Raw genomic sequence first — 21,162 nt, forward strand, 5'->3', positions numbered from 1 at the left:
TAGCCGCAGAGGCGCCAGGGCGGAAGCTGCAGGCTTGGAGAAGACCATCCCTTGATTTCCTGCTCACCCTCAGCAGCCAAGATGTCTTCCATAATGAACACAGCCTGTGGAAAGCTTGGGGACAGGAATTATTATCAGGCCCACCCTACAGTGCTGGCTCTACCCAAGAGCCATGTGCCCAGTGTCCAGCAGGGTCCAAGAACAGTGATTTACCCTGCCCCTGTGGCTACTCACGATTTTGGGGGTCTTGTGGCTTATGTGTGCTTGCCTGGGGTCAGCCAGTTAGTGACAGGTGTGTGAGTACTGGCTATGTTTAAAAGCACTGAATCACTGTTGTCTGTGTTGCAAACAATACTGCTTCTGTAAAATGTTGCATTTAAACTTCACAGAGATGACCTTGGGAGCCCAGCCTCCCTTATTGGCAGCAGAACAGCTGCGCAGATTTAGAAAGTGGCCACGATGAACTAAGGAGGACTTTCTGTGTGAGGTTATGATGCACTCGGCCGCTGAGAAACAGGAATTGAAGGAGTGGCAGCACAGTGAGAAGGACTGACGGGAGAACGCAGCACACAAGAAAGAAGGCACGGAGTGGTTCCTAACCGTTATGGAGTGCCAAGTGGACACATTCCAGGTGATACTAGCTCTGCAAACCAAGCAGCTCCGTGCCCGCCCTCCCCTGAAGCCGCTGTCGCAAAACTCTTTCCCATGCACCCCCCACACACCGCCAACACACTGTTATCAACCTCCTGGCTCCACTCTCTGCTCGCAGCATTCCACTCCTTCCTCCTCACAGTCCAGCAGTGTGGACTCCCACTACCCACTGCACTCATCACCCAACCCTCTGCAGTTTGGCCCTGCTGAAGTACAGCACTGGTTGCATTGTACTCCAAAGGAGAAGGTTGGGTATGATCCCTGGACATACACAAATCTGTAGCTGTCCCGGGAACCCTCCTCCTCTTGAGAACTTCCCTTCCTCCATACCCCCTCCCGCTCCCTGCTGATGAATTTTTTCGTTTGACTCTCTCCTTCGGTTGTTGTCTTTTAATAAAAGAATTGTGTTTGAAAGCAATCTTTATTCTATTAAGTGAAAGCAATAATAGCACTGCAAAGCAACATACAATAATGTTAAGGCCCCTTCTTGCATCATGCGCAGCAATCACCTCCTAGCATTACAAGCACTGCAATCCCAAGCATAGCAACAAAAATTTGTGTCTTTCATCTTCAAATTGCTGCCTCAAGGCATCCCTGATCCTTATGGCCCCATGCTGTGCCCCTCTTATAGCCCTGGTCTCTGGCTGTTTAAACTCAGCGTCCAGGTGCTGAGCCTCTGAGTGAAGCTTTCACCATTCCCTTCACAAATATTATGGAGCATACAACACACGGCTATAAGCATAAGAATATTGTCATTGGCCAGGTCCAGCTTTCCATAAAGGCAGTGCCAGCGGGCTTTTAAACGGCCAAATGCACACTCCACAGTCATTCTGCACTTGCTCAGCCTGTTGTTGAACCGCTCCTTGCTGCTATCAAGTTGCCCCGTGTATGGCTTCATGAGCCACGGCATTAAGGGGTAGGCAGGGTCTCCCAGGATCACAATGGACATTTCGACTTCCCCTATGGTGATCTTCTGGTCTGGGAAGAAAGTCACAGCTTCTTGAACAGGCCAGTGTTCCGAAAGATGTTTGTCATGCATCTTTCCAGACCAGCCTGTGTTAATATCTGTAAAATGCCAACGGTGATCCACAAGCACTGGAGAACCATTGAGAAATACCCCTTGGTATGAATGTACTCGGTGGCTAGGTGGTCTGGTGCCAGAATTGGAATGTGCGTGCCATCTATTGCCCCTCCGCAGTTAGGGTAGCCCATTTGTACAAAGCCATCCACAATGTCACGCAATGCCATCCACAATGTCATGCCCAGAGTCACGGCCTTTCGGAGTAGGATGCGATTAATGGCCCTGCACACTTCCATCAACACGACTCCAACGGTTGACTTTCCCACTCCAAACTGGTTAGCGACCAATTGGTAGCAGTCTGGAGTAGCAAGCTTCTACAGTGCTATTGCCACGTGTTTCTCCAGTGACAGGGCAGCTCTCATTCTCATGTCCTTGCACCCCAGGGCTGGGGTGAGCTCATCACACAGTCCCATGAATGTGGCTTTCCTCATGCAAAAGTTCTACAGCCACTGCTCATCATCCCAGACATTCATCATGATTCAATCCTGAGCCCAAAAGCAGCATTCCACTGTGGTCAGCACCTCCGTGAATGCCACAATCAATCTCCTGTCGTAGCTATTACACGTGGCGAGATCAATGTCGCACTCTCCTTGCCTTTGTAGTTTAAGGAATAACTCCACTGCCACTCGTGACGTATTGGTCAGAGCGAGCAGCATACTGGTCAGCAGTTCAGGATCCATTCCTGCAGCCCGAAAGAGGCAGGGCATATAGTACACAAACCGTTGAAAGATGGTGCCAAATGTGGACGGAAGCACAGGGATTGATGGGATGCGAAGAAATGCAACACGGGGCATTAGGATTGGAACCAGGATGCCCCGCAACCCCATCCGCTTTCCCACAATTCTTAGCGGCAAATGAGAAAGAGGTGCTCTGTAGAATAGCTGCCCAGAGTGCACCTCTCTGAATAGCGCTGCAAGTGCCGCAAGTGTGAACATGCTATTGCGCAGGCAGCTGTCAGTGTGAACACACAACAGCAGTTTCCCTTCTGCACTCTCTGAGCAGCGCTGTAACTTTGCAAGTCTAGACGTGCCCTTAGAAGAGAGAGTTAGAGGTTTCAGGTCTGGTGTTGGCCGGCTTGGGGTGGTAAGCTAAGTTGCTCCTTTTGTTCTTGGTTCCCTCTGCGATCCTAGAAACAGGACTTTGCATATTCTTGTTAAATAAACAAGATTACAATAGAGAATATACCAGACTCCATCAATTTCTACTTCCAGCTGGAACATCACTAGTGCCCCCACTTTGATTGACTGCTTGCGTCAAAAGAGCCAACATTAGTTTTCCTCTCATGCATTTCACTCTACAGCATCCCTCCACATTAAATCTGAGTGCCCTTCTCGCCAGTCTGATTGGCTGCTGGCTACATTGCTGACTTACCTGGTAGGGTGTCTTCCTGGGGAGAAGTGACAGTTCTTAGAACTGTGGCAGAGAGAGAGTATAGCTTTTTTCCTCCTCCTTCAGCAGCTTCAGCGATGTTTTTCTCTTTGGCCAGTCGTGCCTTCAGTAGTTTGTTAGCCTCATGGAAGGCCATCTCCACCCGAATATCATTTTCCTGTATTTCATAGAACAAACCTGAGGGGGGACAAAAGAATTGCACGAGGGAGGAGTTGTTGCACCTATTTCCCTCTGTTCTGTTGGGTTCCATACTCCTGCTCTTACAGCACCAGATCAAGCAATGGGGATTAGGACCAAAATAAGGAGCAAAACCAAAGGTCTACAGAGTTTATCAAAGGTACATATTCAGTTGATCTCATACCTAAGAGAGTCCAGGACAGGATGCTGGATGGCTCCAAGCAGGTGGCATCCTCAAAGAAGATTTCTGCCTCTTCATAGTGCTCCATCATGACAGCTATGATACCACACAGCAGCAAGCTAGAGAGGATGTCAAACAGGTTACCCACAAAAAACCCACAACTGATTAAATCAGTGACAATAAACAGACCCTTCTCCCTGCCATCCCTCCTAGCCAGAGCCAGCAGTACCTGTGCAGGTGACTTGGGTTCAGAGAAAGAGCTTCACGAAAACATTCCTGGGCTTTGATATTTTCCTCCATCAAGAGACAGAATGCCCCATAATCTAGCCAGTACTGGACAATCTGGCGGTCACGAGCCAGCCTCTAGGTAAAAGATACCATTACTACAGTTAGGATTCCTGGAGTTTTAGCTGATGCAGAAGTTCAGAATGAGGGGGTCCAGTTTTATGCTAATCTCCCTTTCTGTACCTTCACCCCAACATTTGGCTGCCAACTGTCAGCCTTTATTTGCTATGAGCTAGAGTTTCTTCTAAGCAGGGATCATGACCAGCATCAACCTTCAGTCTACCCACCTTCAGTCTTTTTGCCTCCTTCACCTGGCAGTAAGGAGCAGAGAGTTTTCCATCTTTAGCCAGTCTTCTTGTTGCTTTTCCTTCTAGCTCTCCTTCACTTCTTGTTAGATGACATAATCTTCCAATTCTCACTTTAGCTGCCTTTTGTGACAGCTCATCAGATCCTGTTGTTTTCCCCTCCCCATCAGGATGAAAGCCCACAATGACCTGGTCAGCCTCTGTCATGCTTCAGCCTGAGATAAGCCTTATCCTGACAACCAACTCTCAATGGTAAGTGCTAAGCCTACTGAGCTGCATCATCCTTCTTTCACTGTGCCCGGCCTACAGTGGAGAAACTTGAGGTCCTCATTGATTTCAGCCCCACTGTCATCCCTATAACACACTGTGTGCCAAACAATGTGCCTGGAGAGAGGGAAGGGAAGGGAGAAGCTCCGTTACCTCCTGATAGTAGACAGATGCCAGAGCATAATCCTCATTGACTTCGGCTTCATGAGCAAAGAGTCGGAGCTGCTCACAGCTTGTGAAGGTGGGTGAGGCAATGACAGTACTCTCCTGTGACAGTATCTGTTAAGAGACAAGGACACAGGAGATAAAAGAAAGTCAAATCAGCACATAAAAGTTTGGCAAGGATGAACTAGGTCACTCTGTGGCATCACTGTGCAAATCCAGTGTGATACAAAATGCAATACATTACAGGCTGGGCGACAAATTATAAATCATTCTGACTATTGATGGCAAATGGAACTCACTCCTGCATCTCTCTCATCTGTATCTCACTATCAGGTATGTAAAATCATGGACTTCGAGCGACCTTCATCACATAAGCGAGGTGTCTTCCCCATTATTTACACCTGTGGTCTATTGGTATCAGAAGGTCTGAATCTTAAAAACCGAAGAAACATCTAAGGACTTCCATATGGACCAAGAATATTGCAAGCTTCCTGCTCCACTAATTTGTGTAATGTCACCAGTGTGAGTCTTTGATACACAATGAAAGATCTGTATCATATATATAAGTCTGCTAGCTGACATCTCCTCATCCACCTCTAACATGCATCAACCGAAAGACACCTCATACACATACATATTCTATGGCTGTGTGACCATAGAAGTACCTAGATACTGTAGATTAAAAATGTTTCTGAAAATGTCTCTGGGGCTGCATGTTAGGCTAATTGTAGTAATTGCATATTCAGGGCTTAATCCTGCGCCCACTGATTTCCAAGAAAGCCGTGTCAAGCCTCAGCTCCACAGTGAAATAAATACACTCCAAGTCACACTTGACAATGTTCTTACTATGTGACTGGGTGTCTGCATACCTGATTTAAAGCAACGTGCATCTGATCCACCAGGTACACATATAGCTCACTCAGGAAAGCTTGTAGCTGCTCCAGGTTGTTGAATGCTGTTGTCCTCAAGTACTTTTCTCTCACAATCTTCACCACTGCATGCTGCAGAGAACATAAAACAATTACTTGACAATAGGGCCCCACCCTTCAACCTACCACTTTCCTCTGAGGCAGCAGCAGAGAGCCAAAAAACGTCATCTTCATTTAGCCTGAACCCATAACATGTATTTAATGAAAGAAGGCCATGTACAGCACTGATTAAGGGGATGGGTGAATGCAGCTGAATTCTACTTTCAGCCTAGCAGACTACGGTTCCTCTTGGACAGACCTAAGTCTATTGGTGGAGCAGACCATGGTGGAGCATTGGTTAAATACACATGGAGACTGAATTCTGCTCTTACCCCAAGAAAGGGCAGTTCCTCCAACGGCTGGGGTCAATTGGCAGAGTGGTACAAGTGTAGGCCAGGACTAAGTAAATCAAAGAAGTGAACTCTTTTTTCATCTTAGTAGGATGGTTTAGGTCCAGAATTGTACACAGAGGATTACTGCATATGGAAAGCTGATTATCCATCCCTTCCTTTAGCTCGAAACTAAACCAAACCTGCCTAGAAATGTGGTGCGAACACATGCCCTTTTTGAGTCCGTGCTTGGAGCTGTACCCCACTGACAGAAAAGATTCTCCTGACATGCAACCAAAGTTTGGACAACTGCCTGCCCCAGGAGAAGAGAAACCTCAGAATTTATGCCCCTGCTGGAACAGGTACTGACTATTTGAAAGGGACTCCTCAGTTGCAGTAAGATGGCACCTGTTATTTTAAGTTCCTATTGAAGTACAGAAGCTCTCTGCTGAAAAGAAAGAGTCAGGAAGGAACTGACAAGGCAATCAAAGAGATACAAATGGAGGGTTTGCCTTCAGCTGTTCCTTAAAAGCAAAGTATTTTCCTGAGCTGTTGAGTTCATAGTTCAGTTGACACTTCTGTTCCTCCAGGGTGTGATGATCTATTACACCACCATCAACCATCTGCTTCCCAAACAGCTCATGGTACTCATCCAGGATGGCTCCAGCAATACTAGTGATCTGATTGTGGTAATCTTCCACGGCCTAGAAAACAGAGAAGCTGGAGCTGAAACAGGAATCCAGCCCTGGGATTCAAACTTTAAAGGTAACTTCTAGTACAAAGCTTGAAATTGACTTATGTTACAGAGCCCACTCCTCCTGCTAAGTACATCTGACTCAGCCTCAATTAACCTGTCGTATCCTTCCCATCAGTGATTGATAACTACTAAGGTGTCTGTGTATAAATAGAAGCTTTCTCCTTTATAATTAGATATTGCACCTGTTTTATTTTTCCAGCATAATCTAGTATTTCAGATATTGTCATCTCTTCCATGGTAGTATAATAGGCTTTACATCAAATATATTTTATTTGTCAGTGTGACGTTGCATTCTTATGATTTTATGAAAGTATGCTGAGTGTGAACATAATGTAACTAAAGTATGCTTCGTGCAAAATGTGTCTTGTAAGGTATCATTACAAAGTTTATAATCTACTGAGTGTGGTCATCCTATTTGTATAAATGTATCACTCGTGTATCTGAAACTAGAAATATGAAATATAACTCTGAGGGCCTATTGTAATTGTGCAAAGTGTGGGCCATTATTGGTGGTTTGGAATCTTGATGGCTCCCATTAACCAGGACAATTGACTGCAGATGGCTCTGTTTTACCTGTAAGTCTTTCTGTATACGTGTGTGCTGGCAAGTGGGTAATTAAGTCTTACAGTGACATGTGATCATGTCACCTGAACTGGAATTCATCTCTAACCTGGTGCTTTTCCATTGAGAAGGAGGGGTGGGAACCCAGAGAGAGACAAAGGATTCCCGCCTTATGCAAAAGATATATAAGTGGGTGGAACAGAACAAAAGAGGCTGCAATCCCCTAGCTACCACCTGAGCTGGAACAAGGACTGTACCAGGGGAAAGGACTGTGCCCAAACTAGGAAGGCATCCAGTCTGTGATAGAAGCTTATTGAAATATCTCTGAGGGTGAGATTTTATGTGTATTCAGTTTTCTTACTGTATTAGGTTTAGAGTTGCTTGTTTTATTTTATTTTGCTTGGTATTTCACTTTGTTCTGTCTGCTGTTACTTGGAACCACTTAAATCCTACTTTCTGTATTTAATAAAATCATTTTTTACTTATTAATTAACCCAGAGTATGTATTAATACCTGGGGGGCATATCTCTCTATCAGTGTTATAGAGGGCGAACAGTTTATGAGTTTACCCTGTATAAGCTTTATATGGGGTAAAACAGATTTATTTGGGGGTTGGACCCCATTGGGAGTTGGACATCTGAGTGTTAAAGACAAGTTGCAAATTGCTGAGAAAGGCTGAACACTGGACACTGGGAAAGTTCCTCTTAACTAAGAAGCCCCTGAGCTGAGTGCATCTCAGATTCAGTGAACTGCAGATGGGTGTGACCCAACCACTGTGTTTGTGCTGAAGCTGACTGGAGTGTCTAACTTGGCAAGACAGGAGTGGAGGGTGCCTGTTCTGGCAGGAAGGGGTTCTCTTTGGTATCCCAGCTCATCGAGTGATGGTCTAAAGGGAAAACAAATGCAAATTGATGTGCAATTTGCCCAGGAAAAGGCTGCCCTGGAAAAAGAAAAGGCTGCCCACCAGCAAACCCTGGACTTAAAAGACAAAGCAATTAAGACCCAGAAGTATGAACTGGCTGTAATGGAGTGGAAGAGGTGCACAAAGACATGTATCCTGGAGCTGGAAGTTGGAGTCCTGGTGACTGCTGTGGTAGAAACAGACCCCAAGGACTCTGTAGCTGGAAGCAAGCTCAACCTAGTGAAAGGGTCGGTGGGGGAGGGGGATAAACCCAACTACTGCTGTTTCCTCCCTCTCTGATTTTCCAGGAGTCTAGCTAACACAGATTAGGGGAGGAGCTCCTTAAAGGTGTGATACAAGTACCATATACAAAATACATCCCTAAACGCTTTCTTCATTCTGTTCGTCCTTTAGAAAGGAACGTGTTCCCTGAAAATCTTAGGGCATGACTACATGTACGGTGCTGCAGCAGCAGCACATCTGGTGAAGATGCTCATGCCAACAGGAGAGAGCTCTCTCGTCAGCATAATAAAACCACTTCTGTGAACAGCAGAAGCTATGTCGGATAGCACTGTGCACACAACTGCTTATGTCGGTGTAACTTATGTCGCTCAGGGAGGTGGTTTATTCATTATGTTGACACAGGCTGTAGTATAGACATAGCCCTATTAGCTCATTCTACTACTGACTTCTTGGTAGTGTTGATTTGAAAATGAGGATTGTGGAGGGTTACTAGATACCTGTGGAGCAGAAAACAGTCACAGAAAGGACCTACCTTCTTAGCTCCTGCACTCCGGCGTGGTAGCTGAGGGCGTGGAGGAATCATCTCCTTAACTCTGTGTGAGAGAGAGCAGAAGGAAGCTATTCCATGTGCAGAAAGCAGCCCCAATCTGTCCTGGACCCAAGTAGTCTGTATTTCTAGGGTTATCGGCCTGTTATAGTTAGCTTGGGATAAGGCACAGAAACAATCAGATCATGGGAGAAATTATGAAGCCTCACAGGGAATATCCATACAGCAGCTGGAAGGGCAATTCCCAACCCAGCCAGACACACATGCGCTTGAACTATCATGCTAAAAGCAGTAGTGTGTCCATGATGGCACAGGTGGTGGCTTGGGCTAATTGCCCGAGTACAATGCTGCCTGACCTCCTGGGTCTAGCCTGAACTGCTGCCATGCCATCACAGCCACACTGCTATTTTCAGTGTGCCAGCTCCAGTAGAACTGGAACTTACCCTGCCAGCTGCCGTGTAGACATACCATAGACCAAGAACAACTCAGTGCAGACAAAAATCTCTACATTCAGGGTGTGGGGCTCATCATGACTTCTTGGATAACTAGTTGTTGCCTCACACCTCACTAAAGGCCCAAGGCCTGATTTTCATTAAAGGGTGTAAAGGGGGCTTAGTATGAATGCAAATAAAGTCCCTAGGCTCTTTTCACAAACCTGACTGCCCTGTACTATCTAATCTAGTGTCTAGTACTTGTGCTGTGAGCCACTGCTCTGGCCCTTTCTGATCCTGCAATGTTTTAATTGATCTCTAGCACCCACCTCTGTACATTCAAAGTACATCCCCTACCTCACTTACCTACCCACCTGCTGCCCTATGAAACCCCCACATGTCGGATCTTGTATGTTTGTCAATACCAGTCTCATGGAATCCATGACTCCTGACAGGAATGAAAACTGTACAGCATTATCTACTTTATTATTAGAAAACATTGTGAAAATATTATTAAGGGTCAATGATCAGGCAAATAACGCTGGAAATATGAGTTTAGATTGATAGAGAATCTTAAACACAGCCCACAGAAGCTGACTGTGGAATTCACAGTATTTTAAATGAGTCCAGAAATGATTCAGTATTGACATACACAGGAATAACGTTTGCAACTAGATGAGCACGCTTCTGGGTGTAACCTGATTATCATCCAGGGCCAGAAGAGATTCAGATTTCAAATCCAGATTCCCAGATCCCAAGGCCACTGTGGTCACCTAGTATGACCTCCTGCATAACACAGGCCAGAAGTCCTCCTGCCCAACGTTCAGCATTGCACAACTGGCTGGGTGTACTGAACCTAATTCCAATCCCACTTACTCCAATATAAATCAGGACCAATTACACCAAATTCAGTGACGTTGCCCAGAAGTAGAACTGGTGTAAACAACGTTAAAATGAAGGCTGTTATAAAGGGGTTTCAGCTTCCTCTTATGCACCAGACATAGGCCATTGCTAGAGCATACCAGTTTATGTAGGCCAATGACCTACTGAATTATGGCAATTCTTGTGTTGTTCCAGGGGCATTGGGGAGTAGTGCCCCTGCAATGGAAATATTGTGTGGGCTCTGCCCCCATGTAAATTTGTGCATGGGAGTGCGAGGACGGGGACAGTGGAAGCGAGAGCGGTGGAAGCAAGAGTGGGACCCAGAGGGCTGGCAAGCAGGTAGGAACTGCTGGGACCACCCTTCCCAGCCTGAAGTGGGTGCCATCCCCTCAGCCGAGTCTCAGTAGCTCCCCTCACACCCTCTCCTATCCCTCTGCCCCCCTGTGCTGTTCCCTTAGGTCTGTTGATTCAGTTGTGCATCGAGAGAGTTTGTGAGGCCCTTTTCCCGCACATGCTGGATTTTATGTTTTCAGTATTCTCTCTTTCCTATTCAATAAATTATATGTTAAAAAGAACCATACAAGGCTAGGTGAAATGTGAATCTATCTTCCTGTCTTCCAAACCCACACCAGTTCCCTCTTCTTAATGGGCCTGATCCAAAGCCCAATGAAGTCAAGGCAATTCTTTCTGTTGATTTCAATGAACTTTGGATCTGGCCCATTATATTTATACAGCACCACATGTGTGCGTGACATTTAACAGATACATTACAAAACAGTCCCTGGCCTGAGGAGCTTACAGTCAAACCACTGACTCCAATGTTACAGTCCCGCCTTTACGCACCGGCTGGCGAGCTCCTCCGGCAATCGTTTTGGTACCAAGGCCTTGGCCAGCTCTATTTCCATCACCAGGAATGTTCCTGCATCTACGTATTGCTGTGAAGACAAACATTGTTCTCTCAGTGTCACATTTTTCAGTGTCACTGCTGTCATGACTGAAGCCTTAGCACAATGTCAGATGCTTACCAAGGACTCTTCTGGAATCATAGAGTAACAGCTCGTTTTCTTATCTGCCCTCAAGATTTTATATCACAGCAAAATTGAGTTAGAGAAATGCATGGGTCTGGAGAAACAATCTCCTCCGATTCTTTTTTTTTTTTTTTTTTTGAGAAGGAAGCCAACATATGAAAACTATTGAAAAACCCTCCTAAATTCAGTCCCCAATATTTTTGATCCCCCACTTGAACGATAACGTGTGCACAGATGTCACTGGAGAGATCTCACTGTGGTAGCTGCAAAAGAAGTGAAAGTCCCCAGTCCTCAGCTCTCCTAGCAGAAGTCAATTATGTAGATGATGCTGGAATCTGGACTATGGGAATTTATACAATGACAGTCTACAGATTCTTTCCATCTCTTTAAAGCACACACTTACCTGTCCTTCCAGGTTCTGACACACTGTTGCTTCAGTTTCTATAGCAGTATCTGACACCTGAGATTTTATCGTAGTGGACATCTAGCAAGAGAAAGAAGGCCTACATTGTTCAGTATTCAAAGATCTTCACACTTCCCAAAATAAATCCAGTCCCTGTGACACCAAGAGAGCAGTAAAACAGAGGTTTATTACCTGCTTACAATACTACAGTTTTGAAAGCCATGAATATTAAACAGCCAAGCCATTCTCAATGTTAGATTTGGTTCATGCATCATGTATTAGGAAATTCCAAAGTAATGACGATTTTTCAATCATTCAGGAAGAAGGAATACTAGCTGCCCCCCCCCCCCACTTCCCTTCTGTCCTAAAACATGCAATGTTTCCAAGTTTCTGAGCTCCACAAATCTGCTTTCTCTTATACAAACTGTGACACTGTATGGAATATGTGGGACTCTTTGTGATATTACTGATACTATATTATAAAATTGCAAGGAATCTGGCCAGATATGCAATGTAAGGTATCTGTGAAAATGTTATAATTTGCCAAATATGATAATCTTGTTTATATGTTTGTATCACCTTTTTATGGTGCGTTATAGATATGTAGGCTATATCTGTTATTTTCAAACTTGTGCTGTGTTTCTGGGTAACACCCCTCCAGACAGATTGGCATCAGCACTGCCTAGCCTGTTTGATAGCCCATCAAGGGTCATCAACTATACAACTGACTCATTGAGAGAAGGCAAGGGATACACCTTATGAGACAGCAAGGCATGTAGGGGCACGCCGGTAGACAGAAAACTCTAAGGCTTTTCCATGCCATGTGCTGTGAAGCTTGCGTTTGGGACACAGGAAGTAAAAGCCACATGGCAAAAGAATATAAAAGGCAGCTGCATCTTCTCCATTTTGTCTTCATTCCTGCTTCTTACCCTCGAATAACTTTTCTACAAACGAAGCTCTGAACAAAGAACTGAATGACCCATCCAGCTGTGGATGTGTTCCAGAGGGACTTTCAAGCCAGCAATCTCACCAGTATTGCTAAGAACCTGATATATGGACTTTGAAGTCTCTCTATGTTTCTGAGTGCTTTACCATTTAACAACTCTCTTGTCCTCTCTTTTTCCTTTATGATAAACCTTTAGTTTTAGACACTAAAGGATTGGCTGGCAGCCTGGTATTTCGGGTAAGAACCAAACCTATACTGACCTGTTAATGTGGCCGACCCTTTGGGGTCAGAAGAACATTTTATATAGTGAGCACAGTTTTTTAAATAACTTCTCACTATTCTGGACCTAGGTGCTGATTGGGAGCCAGAGAACTGGAATGCAATAAAGGGGGCTGGGTAATTTCTTTTTTAGCTTCTTGATAACCAGTGCGGGGGAGATCAGAAGTACAGTTTGTGACTGGTTGATGAGCTTAACTTCAGTATTAACACCCAAAACTGGTGGTATCTGCTCTCCCTTTTGCAGCCTTCCCTGACCTTGGCATTTTCAGTGAGGTTTGCCCCTGGCACCCCAGGTCACACAAGCATGGCGAGGCCCAAGAGCTTTATAACCATGGGTGAATTTCTCTCTAACCCTTACCTTCCTGGGAACATCCTTCTCTTTGGTCATTTTATCCTCTTTCTGGTTCCTACTGGGCATAGCTTTTGAATGAGGGGAGCTGGCGGCTGCGATCATTGGCCCTAATTTGTTCAGATTGGCTTGATGCCCAAGATCACGTAAAATGCTGAATAGACACTTAGTCTGAAAAAGAAGGAAATTATGAAATTGAGGCAAAAAAAGAAATGCAGCTGGCGAGACTGGACATCACCATCCTTCTTGCCTCGACCCTTCATATGCTAGAGCACAGCAATGAATCATTAAATTATCACTAAACATTTTTCAGAGGTTGCCTTTTTAAATAACATTTTATCTCTGCATAGGAGGGTTGCATCACCTGCAATTTAGCACCTATTTAAAAGCTATGGTTAGTGCAATAACTTAGGTTGGTTTGAATTAGCTACATCATCTGGACAACAGCTCTCATCAAGCCTAAGGTCCAGTCCATGCCATTAAGGAGACCAGGAAATGAGAATGTAAGAGAGACAGAGAGAGCATGTGTTGTTTTATTTGCAAGTTACAATGTATTTTTATAATTGTGACCCGGTGAGGAGTACCAAATGGGAAAGAAGACATCACCAAAGCACTGCTGGGATATTGTGGAGCAGTAAGGTGACCAGACAGCAAGTGTGAAAAATCAGGACGGGGCTAGGGGCGGGTAATAGGAGCCTATATCAGGAAAAGCCCCAAATATCAGGACTGTCCCTATAAAATCGGGACATCTGGTCACCCTATGGAGCAGAGACTAGAGGAAAGCTGTCTGCCTGGACCTGCTTTTCAATAATCCATCTCCTAGAAGGATAAAGTTTGTGTGACTCACACAGGAAAGGGCTGGTGTTTTCATCCAGATCCAGCTACTAGACTGTACCTGGGATATTTGTGATCCCAAGTCAACAGTTAAGGTGAACGAGGGGATCGGTAAAACCAACTTACTTTCCCTTGTGTGCGTCTCTCCTGCTTTGGGACAAACACGGAAACAAGTTCAACATTCTATTATTACTGTGGGGAACATGAATGTTAATATTTGCCTAAAGTAACATGGTTGGGGGGGAAGGGGAGAAGAGAAACTAAAATAGAAAAAACTGTATGAATTACAACCTCAATGTGGTCCTTTTAATTAATTAAAATATTTTGACCATCCCTGGTGGTAACTACACTGATCCAGTAACCACTATATTTTCCTAGGGAGGACCTGCCTCACTAGGAAGTGGTGGGAAAAACACCTATCATAAGGGGAGGGAGGCTTTTTATAACACTGATTAGCTGCTGCCAGAGAAAGGAGTGTAGACAAGTCATGTCCTAAGGGTCCCTTCAATCCCCAAACCCCATTGCACAGGATGTCTGCCTCATACTATGGCTTAGGAAATAAATTGGCTCATTTAGGAAACTACTCCAATAAGCTTGTCTTATTACTTCTCCTGGGAGCACCTGGAAATCCAATGAAGTCTCAGAGCCAGCTTTATTGTAAAGGCAAACCTAAAGTACCATTCTGATAGCCCTGACTGCTCCCAAACATGTGATGCATGAACACAGATGGACAAGGAGATTGTACTGCAGTGTACAGTACAAGCCCATTCTCACCTTCCCAAACACCTCACTGTCTTGATATGCAAATACACGGAAAGCCCCTCGTATGCGCTTCACACCAGGGTACAGCAAAGGCACCATGTTGACATATGCCACACCATGGAAGAAAATCTGTCCATCATCATCTCCCTGGAAAGGCAAACAAGACCAGACATGAGTTAGCTAAATGACTGTTCTCAGGACTGTTCTTTGCTAGGTTTTCAGGCCATCACTGCAGGCTTCTGCATACTGCACTAATTCCTAATAAAACAAAGTTATATCAATAGGGTCCGGTCACTGAAGTTTCCCCAGCTGGCATAAAGCTGTGTCAGCTTGAAAGAATATGCTGCAGTCCTTCCATACCCAATATTATTCCAATCTCTGCAAGTCAAGGACACATTTTCTTAGTGAAGCCAAGTGCTCTGTTCCTACTGGGCTGTATCCTGGCACTCAAAGAGATAAGCCTCTAAAGGCACTCACCAGCTGACTAGGAAACAGAATGTCCTGCTAGAGTTCTGAGGAACTTAGTGTCCAGTATGGGGCAAGGAGAACATAGTTAGTCATTGCTGCAAAATCATATGGCCAGTTTAGGATCCCTGAACATCTGAGAGGTGCTCAACGAACATCTTGGCCAAAGGAAAGATCAGCTAATCACTTTCCCAAGTAATCCCTCTTCAGTTGCCATGGTACTAAAGAGCACTAGCAAGATAGTTGTGTGTTGTAACTTGAAACGTTGATATTTGTTTGACAGCTTTGTAAGGCTGATTACTCCATTACCAAAGCCTCTAGCCCTCCCTAACTCACCTCTGCCATTTGGAAACTGTTCCTGCCTTAGCAGAACCGCTGATGGAAAATGGCACCGAAATACAATCATATGCATATATACAAATCTCTAGGCATATTTACCTTGTCTAACTTGCTAGATTTCCCTTTGGTGGAAGTAACCACAGGCACCCTGGTAATCTCCACTGGCCAGTACCGGCATTCTGCAATGCGCTTCTGTAAACTGCCACACCAAAGGAGACAATTGAGAAATATAGAAAAACAGTCCAGAGATTAGCCTGTGCCACTTAGGGAAAATGAGGCTACACATTTACTGTAAGCATTATGGGAAGAAATAAACTGGTAGAACTATTTTCTTAAAAAAAATAATTAAAAAAAAATCTACCAGTGCCCCCAGTGAAATGTTCTATTCTAAGTTTCAGTTTTTATTAGCAGGGACAACTGCATGAAAACAGGAATGTTACTCCTTAAGAGTTCATCAGCTCCTATGGCTCATTCTCCATTGTAAATCACAGTGCTTTGGCTGTGATATCACAGCATTCTACTGTAAAAATCACAAAGGATAGAATCACAGGATAGAATCGCAGAAATGTAGGGCTGGAAGGAACCTTGAGAGGTTGCCTAGTCCATCACCCCGTGCTGAGGCAAGTCCAAGTATACCTATGCCATCCCTGAAAGGTGTTTGTCTAACTTCTTAAAAACCTCCGATGATGGGGATTCCACAAACTCCCTTGGTAGCCTATTCCTGTACTTAACTGTCCTTATAGTTGAAAGTTTTTGCTAATATCTAACCTAAATCTCCTTTGCTGCAGATTAAGCCCATTACTTCTTGTCCTACCCTTCAAACAGATATGGAGAACAATTGCTCACTGGCCTCTTTACACCGGTCATTAATATACTTGATGACTGTTATCAGGCTCCCGCTCAGTCTTCTTTTCTTAAGACTAAACATGCCCAGGTTTTTTTAAACTGTTCCTCACAGGTCAGGTTTTCTAAACCTTTTTATCATTTTTTTTTTACTGTCCTCTGTACTTTCTCCAACTTGTCCACATCCTTCTTAAAGTGTGGCACCCAGAACTGGCCACAATACTCCAGGATTGGCCTTACCAGCACCGAGTAGAATGGAACAGTTACTGGTCATACTTATGACACTCCAGTTAATACACCCCAGCAAGATATTAAGATTTTTTACAACTGCATCTATAGTTGGCTCACAGTCAGTGTGACCCAGTATCACCCCCAGATCCTTTTCAGCAGCACTACTGCCTACCTGGCTATTTCCCATTTTGTAGTTGTGTGTAAGTGTAGCACCTTGCACTTGTCTTTATTGAATTTCATCTTGTTGATTCTGACCAATTCTCAAGACTATTTTTAAGTCTAATCCTGTCCTCCAAAGTGCTTGCAGTCCCTGTCAGCCTGGTGTCATCCATAAATTCTAGGTGCTTACAAACAGTTTATTTAATAATTTGTCCAGTATCTTTCCAGGTATCAGAGTTAGGCTGACTGGTTTATAATTCCCTGGGTCCTTTTTGTTCCCCTTTTTAAAGATAGGTACTATGTTTGTTCTTCTCCACTCCTCTGGGACCTCACCCATCCTCCATGAGTTCTTGAGGATAACTGTTAATGGTTCCGAGACTGCTCCACCCATAGGCACTGACTCCGTGGTTGCTGCGGGGCTGCAGCACCGATGGGGGAAAATTAGCAGGTGCTCCACACCCACCAGCAGCCAAGTTCTCCCCGTCCCCACCTCCTCCTCCCCCGAGCACGCCGCGTCCCCACTCCTCCCCTTCTCAGCACTTCCCACCTGCCACCTAACAGCTGTTTGGCAGCGCTTAGGACTTTTCAGGAGGGAGGGGGAAGAGTGGGGAGGCGGCATACTCAGGAGAGGAGGTGGTAAAGAGGCGGGGTGGGGTGGGGTGGGGACTTGGGGGAAGGAGGTGGGGTGAGGTTGGTGCAGGGGTCGGGGGGGTCAAGCACTCACCGGGAAGAGGGGAAGTTGGTGCCTATGGCACAACCTAGTTCCTTAAGTACCCTAGGGGTGCATTTTGTCAGGCCCTGATGATTTGATTTACCTAAATAATTTATTAATTTACCTAAATATTCTTTAACTTGTTCTTCCCCTATTCTGTCCTATGTTCCTTCCCCCTTGTTTTTAATATTAACTGTGTTAAGCATCTGGTCATAATTAATGTTTTTAGGGAAGACTGAAGCAAAAAACCATTAAACACCTCAGCTTTTTTGGTGTTGTGCATTAGCTCTCCTTCCTCACAAGTAGTGGAGCTACACTTTCCTTCACCTTTCTCTTGCCCCTAATGTATTATAGAACCTCTTCTTGCCTTTTATGACCCTGGCTAGGCATAACGCAATTGGTGCCTTAGCCTTTCTGATTTTGTCCCTACATGCTTCTGCTGTTCTTTTACACTCATCTTTAGCAACTGGTCCAGGTTTCCACTTTTTGTAGGATTCCGTTTTGATTTTCAGGTCATTAAAGAGCTCCCAGTGCAACCATGTTGGCCTCTTACTATTCCTCCTGTCTTTGCATCAGGATAGTTTGCTGTTGATAGGCTAGGGTGATCACTTAGGGCAGGGAGAGAGCTGGTCAGGTTTAAAGAGGAAACTTCAGTATAGCAGAGCACATCTTATGTCTTCTTTCATGCTACTTGTTATGCCTGGAATAGCCTTCCATTTAATGTGAGCCAAGTCCTCCTCTTTCAAAACACTCCTGAAGATAACCACCTTCCCCTTCCTGCAAAGCATCCAGCTATAAAGACCAAACTCCACTCTGTTTGTTCGATACCCTTTGCACTGGACAGAACAAAGCATTTTGTGGCTTTAGAAAATAAGCATTTTGGGGCTGTGACTCCTACTTGTTTGGCACATTTTACTCACTGTACAATGCCACCTGCCTCTATGGCACATTAGATATAGATCTATTATTAACTGACAAATCAGTCTGAAACATGTTGGAGTTTTCCTTTCTTTTCTCCCCTTTACCTTAGAGAGGAGATGAATAAGAGCAGACATGACAAAAGTTTAAAATCATGAATTACAGAGAAGGTAGATTGAGAGAGTGTCCATTCTTCCTGTCTTATAGCTCAAAAACAAAGGGAACTTTCAATGAAATTGAAAAGTAGCAAATTCAAAATGGATACAAGGAAATACTTCTACACATAATGGATAACTGGACTATGGAACTCATTGCCATAGTATGACATTGAGGTAAAAAAATTAATAAGATTCAGAGGGATTTGATATTTATATAGATAACAGAAATATCCAGATTTATGGATGCTAAAAAAATTAGAAGTACTGGAAGGGATATAAAACCTCATGCTTCAGGATTTAAAAGAAGCTCTATGAGGGATTAAGCAGATTACCCCACATCTATGGTGGAATCTGTTGCGTCTTCCTCAAAAGCACCTGGTGCTGGTCACTGTTAGAGACAGGATACTGAAACAGATGAATCATGGGGCATATGCAGTCTGGAAATTCATATGTTCCTCCCCATCCCTATCACTTTTTGCCCAGGGAATTTTCCTTTCTTTTCTTACCTGAGTACGGCTGCAGGGTCTAGGTAACAGCGCCTTTCCAAGTCCCAAACTATTCTCTTCTTTATGCTCTCAGCCTGAATCCTAAATTCCCTGTCCTAGGAGAAACAGTCAGATGTTCAGATCACTCCCTGACCCAGTACACTGCATTCCAACTGATGGGCAGTGCCTAGCCTAGTGGTGAAATGCTTATCACCTCCAAAGGGAGAACTTATTGCAGAATTCGACTCCATACAGAAGAATCAGCATCTGAACAAAATGAATTAGCAACGGTTATTATAGTTCTGGGGCCAATTAAAGTTGGATTTACTTGTGTCACCAGCAGCCTGGCTTGTGATGGTGCTCGGACAAGCATCAGGTCTCCTCCTCCAGACCTTGCTTCCCATTCCTCCCGTTTTGTATCTTTGAAAGTAGGTTGTCAGTAATTAGTTTTGCTACACACTCCGGCTCTCTCCCGGCTGCTTCAAGGTCATTTCTTCCTCACCTCTGTTTTGTTGAGCTCTCCATCCTCCTCCTCATAGGGGCCACCAACAATAAAAGAGTCTGGAATGTTTTGAGCTCCTGGTGCCAGGATGTTGCTAATGGGCCATTTTTTTGGCCGAGGTATTGGTTCTTTTTCACCACCAAGCTTCAGGATCCCGTTCTTGAACGCCAAGGGGTACTCTTTCTAGAGAGGTATAAAGGAAAAGGATTTTCTTTCAGAGGTCTGAGCAAAAGCAAGTAAACATTATAGTGAGGTGTGACGAACAATTAAAAAGCAACATTATAGCGACACAGCTTGGAAAACATGCTTCAGCCCACACAGGTATAGAAGCTACGAAATACAAGCATCAAACTGCATAAACTGACAGAGACAGGAAAATCCCACCCATTTCAACACACATGAACATGGGAGTTGCCATGGAAATGCACAGAGCAGGCAATAATGGGCTTGATCTAAGTCACAGAAATATACATAGACAAACAGCTGAAAAATCATTGACAAATATCAATATAGTTATGTGGCTACAGAAACGGTTGGACGTACTCACACAATAGGCATAAGTATTAGAGGGGTAGCTGTGTTAGTCTGGATCTGTAAAAAGCAACAAAGAGTCCTGTGGCACCACATAGACTAACAGATGTATTGGAGCATGAGCTTTTGTGGGTGAATACCCACTTCGTCAGATGCATGTAATGGAAATTTCCAGAGGCAGGTATAAATATGCAGGCCAGAATCAATCTGGAGATAACGAGGTTAGTTCAATCAGGGGTACACATCTGGCTCTGCTGATTTGTTTCCTTATTTCCTCGTGCGGGTATCGTAGTTTTAAGAATGCTTGGTGTAGATCTTATAGATGTTGGTCTCTGTCTGAGGGGTTGGAGCAAATGCAGTTGTACCTCAGTGCTTGGCTGTAGACGATGGATTGTGTGGTGTGTCTGAGATGGAAGCTGGAGGCATGAAGGTAAGCATAGCGGTCAGTGGGTTTTCGGTAGAGGGTGGTGTTAACGTGACCATCACTTATTTGTACTGTGGTGTCTAGGAAGTGGACTTCCCGTGTAGATTGGTCCAGGCTGAGGTTGATGGTGGGGTGGAAGCTGTTGAAATCGTGGTGGAATTCTTCCAGAGTCCCCTTCCCATGGGTCCAGATGATGATGTCATCAATGTAGCATAGGTAGAGAAGAGGCGTGAGCGGACGAGAGCTGAGGAAGCGTTGTTCCAGGTCAGCCATAAAAATGTTGGCATATTGTGGAGCCATGCGGGTGCCCATAGTGGTACCACTGGTCTGGAGGTATATATTGTCACCTTGGGAGGCAGGCCAGTCCTCGCCCATAGATAACTCACCAACCTTAAGCATATTCTCACCAGCAACCACACACCACACCATAACAACTCTAACTCAGGAACCAATCCATGCAACAAACCTCGATGCCAACTCTGTCCACATATCTACACCAGCAACACCATAACAGGACCTAACCAGATGAGCTACAACATCACCGGTTCATTCACCTGCACGTCTACCAATGTTATATACGCCATCATGTGCCAGCAATGCCCCTTTGCTATGTACATCGGCCAAACTGGACAGTCCCTACGTAAAAGGATAAATGGACACAAGTCAGATATTAG

The 21,162-nt window shown here is 44.7% G+C and overlaps 1 protein-coding gene across 5 annotated transcripts in view; it reads right to left on the reverse strand.

The window, feature by feature from the left end:
* CFAP70 (cilia and flagella associated protein 70) overlaps positions 1-21,162 on the reverse strand; it is a 40,964-nt gene that overhangs the window by 10,921 nt on the left and 8,881 nt on the right. For all 5 annotated transcript variants that reach the window (XM_044980769.1, XM_044980768.1, XM_044980765.1 and 2 more), the window contains 14 exons: positions 19,534-19,716; positions 19,053-19,147; positions 15,625-15,724; positions 14,734-14,868; positions 13,135-13,296; positions 11,552-11,632; positions 10,964-11,055; positions 8,793-8,853; positions 6,311-6,502; positions 5,371-5,502; positions 4,490-4,615; positions 3,709-3,842; positions 3,483-3,598; positions 3,104-3,298 (listed from right to left, as the gene is read on the reverse strand). In XM_044980769.1, coding sequence (XP_044836704.1) covers positions 3,104-3,298; positions 3,483-3,598; positions 3,709-3,842; positions 4,490-4,615; positions 5,371-5,502; positions 6,311-6,502; positions 8,793-8,853; positions 10,964-11,055; positions 11,552-11,632; positions 13,135-13,296; positions 14,734-14,868; positions 15,625-15,724; positions 19,053-19,147; positions 19,534-19,716 — 1,804 coding nt within the window. The remainder of the gene's footprint in view (positions 1-3,103; positions 3,299-3,482; positions 3,599-3,708; positions 3,843-4,489; positions 4,616-5,370; positions 5,503-6,310; positions 6,503-8,792; positions 8,854-10,963; positions 11,056-11,551; positions 11,633-13,134; positions 13,297-14,733; positions 14,869-15,624; positions 15,725-19,052; positions 19,148-19,533; positions 19,717-21,162) is intronic.

Source organism: Mauremys mutica, chromosome 11, assembly GCF_020497125.1.
Source record: "Mauremys mutica isolate MM-2020 ecotype Southern chromosome 11, ASM2049712v1, whole genome shotgun sequence".
NCBI classification, from domain to species: domain Eukaryota; kingdom Metazoa; phylum Chordata; order Testudines; family Geoemydidae; genus Mauremys; species Mauremys mutica.